This window comes from Prosopis cineraria, unplaced genomic scaffold (assembly GCF_029017545.1).
Source record: "Prosopis cineraria cultivar Desert tree isolate PC_DT_omini unplaced genomic scaffold, ASM2901754v1 PC5, whole genome shotgun sequence".
In the NCBI taxonomy this organism is placed as follows: domain Eukaryota; kingdom Viridiplantae; phylum Streptophyta; class Magnoliopsida; order Fabales; family Fabaceae; genus Prosopis; species Prosopis cineraria.
In genome coordinates this window covers 35223254-35229253 of record NW_026555336.1, presented here as the reverse complement: position 1 = coordinate 35229253, position 6000 = coordinate 35223254, and the positions used below count along the sequence as shown (strand labels likewise).

Sequence of the window (6000 nt, the reverse complement as noted above, 5' to 3'; positions counted from 1 at the left end):
AAGTTCCCCTCCAATTCCAAAGCCATCGGATCAGACCTTTAGATGGATAAAAAAATAAGAGCCCTCAATAAAGGTTAGTGGAAAATCTCTTCAGAGTTACAAAAAACCATTCTTGAACCCTTTTTAAATAGCTCAAGATTTTACGAAAAAGTGTTTTTAACATGGTATCAAACTTGGCTGACCATTGATTAAGTAGTCCCCAGGTTAATCCTACACAGCCAAAATCTAATAATTAAGATTCCAATTCAAAGTTTCATGCACTTCCTGTTACTCAATTCATAACCTAGAGTTTTTTTTTTTTTTTTGGGGGGGGGGATTAGATTTTCCAGCTCACAGGAAGCATTTGCTATCACTTAGCCATGACCCCTTTTCTTAGAAAAACATGTAGCCACTAACACTGAAATAGTACAAAAAAGAATTCACAGACATAAGGTAAAATCGAGTGAGACAGCTCTTATAGTTGTCGTGATGCTAGGACATGAACTTTATCGAACATAATCCAAATAAGTAGGTTGATAACTAGGGTGCTTTTTATCAAGTAATGACGGTAAACTTGACATTATCTATCTGGTTCTTTTTCTCTCAATGAAACATGCATACTGCTCTATCACTGAAAACCCTACATGTCCACAAACAATGAAGTAGTCTTGTAGCCGGATATTGCCAAAGATTGGTCTGAATCTAATAATTAATTTATTTCCTTTGACAACAGACGGGGAAACTGACGCTACAAAGTGATGTTTTATGCTTTGGTGTTGTTCTTCTTGAGCTTTTGACAGGACGTCGAGCTGTAGATTTAAACCAAGGTCCAAATGATCAAAACCTTGTATTACAGGTAAAAGAAAATATATATACAGAAGGGTATACAATTCCTTGAGGAAGTCAAAGCAACATATTAAACCCAGAAAGTCACCAATGCTATTACTTTCTTCCATTCCAAAACACTTGGTCATTCAATTACTAATAACTAGTTATTTTCTTCAGTGAATTTCCTTTGTTTCCAATTTTGTTCAGCATCCCTAAATATGTGTGTAGTAATTGTCCATATTCCCATCATAAAACATTCTGGTTTACAAGTTTTAAAGGACGGGGATTGATATTGTCCACATTGACATATAGGTGAGAAACATACTGAATGACCGCAAGAAGCTCCGCAGGGTGATAGACCCAGAAATGGCACGAAATTCTTATACCATGGAGTCCATAGCCATGTTTGCCAATCTTGCATCACGATGTATCCGCACAGACAGTAGTGAGAGACCTTCTATGGCAGAATGTGTAAAAGAGCTGCAAATGATTATCTACACTAATTCAAAAGGCTTGGCAATGGTTATGCATAGTTTGAGAATGATCTAATGAAATCCCATGTTTAAGCACCAGGCAAATGATGGTTTTCTATCAGGAATAAAGATTCCTATTATTCAGACACCAAGCTAAATTATGACCAGGAAGAAGTATTTGGCATAATTATATATGATGCATTGCAATTTGGATGTTCCTAAAGGGCCTCCCCTGGTCTGTTCTCCTGCTCTCATCCTTTGGTTTGTCGCAGGAAAAATGTACTCAAAGGACCAATACAAGAACAGACCACTTTTCTGGAAAATGTCCATCTACTAACAGTACCATTTTGTTGTGTTGGAATTATTGACTTGATTCCACAGATTGGATGAACATTACTCAAATGTCTATATATACTTTATAATATCAATATTTGATTACATTAAAGAAATTCAGAGTAATTAGCATTTCCATAATTCATGCACTCTAGTACTGCTAAATTTTATCAAGAAACATGTCCCTAACTCAACTATAATGTTTTTGTTGATGGACACTTCAAGATGATCAACACTATAAAATCTTTTTTTTTTCTTTGCCAACAACACTATAAAATCTACTATTCTATATTGAAAATGTTATCTAAAAAAACACTTTATAGATTGTCCAAGAAGAAAGAGTAATTCACAAAACTAAAGGGGAGGAAACCCAGAAGACTAAACGTGGTTTACCTGCAACACAATGTTTCTCAGCCCTATAGATAGGCGGATACAAATAGGGATCCCTGAACCACTGATTTGATCCCTACTCATAATTCAAACCCCCATGACCATCATTGCTACCACTTCTGAAACATGCAAAAGAAAATAATAATAATAATAATAATAACAATAATAATAAAAATAAGAAAACATATTAGAGGACATATTCAATTATATAATCATGAGGGAGTTAAAAAAGAAAAAAAACATGAGCTTCAAAGCAACATACAACAATGAAAGTTTCATCTTAACCAAATAATTTGAACCTTTGCCTGTATTCATGCAGAAGACTTTTCTGTATCAGATTCTGGAACGTCTAACTTTGGAGGGTTACTTAAGAGAGGGAGTTTCTTGCGCATCAGGTACTTGCGTCTCTGCAACATCAGCAGAACTAATACACTATCCGTCTTTACAATTTTGTAATCCGCTTTTTTATACATGTTAAGGGGAGCTGCATCTATCATTCTACAGTGTAAATAAACTTCTCTTGAGGAACTCATCTGAGAAATTAGCTCCTCACTTGCCTTTAGAAGATGCCAGCCAATGCCCCTCCTGCAAGGAAGTACCAGAAACACAAGCTTAGGATGCAAACTTTAAATGCAGCGCCATCCAAAACGTTAGGCAGACATACTAAAGGATTTAAGGGGAGCACTACTGCAAGACTTATGAGGATAACATTATGTTCTAGGTTCCACAGCATGTGTATTATCATGGAAAAGGGATGATAGAAATGGTAAACAACTTAATTCAAAATAAAAAATTAAAACTAAAAAAACTCCTATTTCTTGTTTTGAGTGTACATGCTATGGAATGTATAGAAGTCATCAAATAGCCCATTGATTTGAAAATTACAGAAAAAACCATCTAAAGAAGACAGAAATATGGATGACATTGATGGCAAGAATTTCAGGCTTTTTCTTAACATCATCTATAATTTCAATTCAAGTGGATCATCACATCATCACAGGCACAAGTGGCGGCACAACCATGCAATTGCAAACTTAATCAACTTCTTGAAATCCAAGACTTAATAATAACAGGACACGTGGAATAATACTCAGACTAAAAGTATTACCACAAGGATGAAGCCATTTGGTCATTGCAATAATGAGATTACTATTAACATTTTAAAATAGAGGATGATGAAGACATCAGAAATTTTATTGTCTAAATTCCACGTTTCCTAATTCAAATTTCGAATTGCTATAAATAAAAGGTACATCTGGAACTAATATAGGAGCACGTCAGACTTGTCTTTTTCCTCCATCTGTCTGCGGACAAGCACACCCAAGGTAGAATTGGAGACTCCAGATGTAAAATAAACTCAGTATATAAAAGCCTAGATTTAAAAAGACTAGTCATTTCATGTTCTCACGATTCTACAAAAGATTTTAATGATTAGAACACATTCAAACTATTCCATCAAAAAGGGGGCGGCGGAGAACAAATTCAAATTACAGTACATGGAGTGATTTAGAGAGGTCAAATAGAAGACACAAAGTAACAACTTAAACTGACAAGAGTAATCTAAGTTTTTCCAAATACGACTGTTAGACCTATGTGTTGCGCAAGATGAATCAATACAAAAAGGTTTCAAGATTCGGCCCAGTTGAATGTTTCCGACCGTGACAATATGATTCAGGTATCAACCAAGTGACTTAGTTCGTTACTTTAACAATTTATGCCTTTTTTTCCTGAGCAGGTATTGATAAATCCTCATTTCCAATAACAGAAGTCTAAGCCCCGCATGCTTTTAAATCATTGCGGTCGGAAATTTAGGAGGACCCAACGAAGAAAAATTGAAAACTATCCTATTTCCTAGACAAGGAATCAATTATCAAGCATGAATACCGTGATTGTGATAAAATCAACACGAGCACTAATCCAAGAGACACACAGGAAGTAGCTTATTTGATGGATAAGTTGATTAAGGAAAAGAGCACCTCCTCAGAGAATCTTTTACTGCCATATTACATATGTAAGGCGAATCTTTGGGAGGCGTGGGTGTTGGAGGTGAAACATTGGCACCTCTCTTGTTAAAACAAACCTCCACCGTCCCTGCTAACTGAACTTCTTGTTCTTCACCGCCTTCCACCGTTTCTTTGTAAAATCCGATAAGCGTGGCCATGTGCGGCATTTGAACTTTCCTCTCAACCAAATACTGCTTTACCAAAAACTTCAACACAGAAACATAACCTACGGGTAACACCATTGACTCAGCAAATGATTCGGCAAGCAACCCAATGGTCATGTCCATTTCCTCCTCCCCCATTACCCGAACCCGCAAAGACCCAGATTTCAATTCCTTAAAATATACGAAATTTTCAAGGAATTTGAGCTTTTCGAGCTCATCATTACTCAAAAATCGACCGATGCGAAAGGGGTCTTGCTGGCACGAAGAGGTTGGGGTTGAAAGTGTTGTTGAAGAATGAGATGAAGAGGAAGATGAAGACTTAAAGTTGAAGCTGAACGTGCCATCTCTATGGAACGTGGCAAGTGGGTATTTGTAGATGGGTGATAGCCGAGTAAAGAAACGAGATTGGAGATGTCTAGGTACAGAAGACGAGGGGAGACGAGAGGGATGGTGAAGCTTCTGCGGATCCAAAGGAAAGGAAAGCGAAATGGTTGCAGCCATGGAATGAGAACTGAGAAGGGATGTTGCTAGCTCGGGTAGCAGAATCAGTTTTCAGAAAGGACGTGAAATCATGAGAAGAGCAGCAGAATCGCATATCACCATTCATGTGTCATCTAGGAAAAATAGAGCAGTGGTGAAACTCGAAAGCAGAGCAGAGAACGAAATCCGACCACCAAATCTAACTGGCCACAAGGTCCATCAAATGATCCGAGTTCTAACCATGACCAAATAGGTAGCTTACAAGTTACAAGGCCCATTCTTGATGGATATATCTTCAGGGCATGCAAATATATGGTATTTGTTAATCAGAGGTGTACCTTGCAATTTTCTTTCGGCCTAAGACGGAGATGTGCGTTGCTTTGCGTTATCCACAAGAAGAGTATATATGCCTTCCTTGCTCGTAGTAGAACGAATGAGTCTAAGCTGGTTGTTAATATTTACTCCGTATCAAATTATAAAATATTTTTAAATAAAATTTTATATAGCAATAAATTTATTAAATACACTTGATAATTTTATCTTTTTAAAATAAAAATATAAACTTTTAAAAATATCTATCATTTAATATATTAAAAAGAAAAGGGACTGAAATTAATTATAAAAAGAGAAAGGGTGATATTAAAATTGACGCATTTAATTGAACCTTAATCTACCCAAAATATTTTATATTTTGGGATAAAAAAATTCCTTCAAAAGTGCTATAAATTTAGGACGAAGGGAGTATTATGATTTACGATTTATTATGAACTTGATATATGCATGTATGGATTGATATATTCATTGATATTGATACTGTTAAGTTATTTATATTTAATTATATAATTTAGAATTGATTATATTCTGTTTTTATTACATTTTTTAAAAACAAGTATAATTCAGAATAAATATGGTTTCAAATTATATTTATTATTTTATTTTAAAAATATAAAAAATATAAATATTTTAATTTAATTTAAAGAAGTCAAATGTAAATTTTCATATTTGGAGATGCATAAAAAAATTTGTATTGAATTTAATGAAGTGTAAATATGTTTAATTTATATTAAAATGCATATATATTATAGCATTTTCACTTTAAAAGGGCTCTTTTTTTCCCTCCAAAATTCGATTTCTAAAATTAGTAATCTTGATGTTTAATTTGTATCTTCTTCTATTTTTTTCCCCTTTTATAATGTTTTAACGTCATATTCCAAAAAACTTTAACTAAATAGCCTGGATTTAATGCTACTAAATTATTGAAATCAGTTTTTTTATGAAAAAATCTTAGATAGATCTAGTACATTATGCCATTCATGATTCATCTAATAAAATTATATTAATTTATTCGGA

General features: G+C 34.4%; 2 protein-coding genes across 8 annotated transcripts; one reads left to right on the top strand and one right to left on the bottom strand.

Moving 5' to 3' along the window:
- Positions 1–428: 428 nt before the first annotated feature.
- LOC129310931 (uncharacterized) lies at positions 429–4907 on the bottom strand. 7 transcript variants are annotated; one of them, XR_008593181.1, is made up of 5 exons: positions 3980–4906; positions 2303–2588; positions 2007–2122; positions 1133–1287; positions 429–788 (listed from the first exon to the last, which is right to left on the bottom strand). XR_008593181.1 is itself a non-coding variant. In XM_054952825.1 (2 exons), exons 1-2 carry the CDS (start codon positions 4669–4671, stop codon positions 2315–2317), a joined length of 966 nt encoding a protein of 321 aa, XP_054808800.1. In that variant the 5' UTR covers positions 4672–4906; the 3' UTR covers positions 2191–2314. The 7 variants fall into 7 exon arrangements, 1 of the variants encoding a protein (XP_054808800.1); XR_008593184.1 differs by having other exon boundaries at positions 1133–1221; XR_008593182.1 differs by having other exon boundaries at positions 429–1287; positions 2309–2588; positions 3980–4907.
- On the top strand, positions 542–1739 carry LOC129310861 (probable serine/threonine-protein kinase PBL28). The gene is made up of 3 exons (XM_054952767.1): positions 542–547; positions 713–835; positions 1120–1739. The coding sequence occupies exons 1-3, from the start codon at positions 542–544 to the stop codon at positions 1354–1356; spliced, it is 366 nt and encodes a 121-aa protein (XP_054808742.1). The 3' UTR covers positions 1357–1739.
- Positions 4908–6000: the final 1093 nt, after the last annotated feature.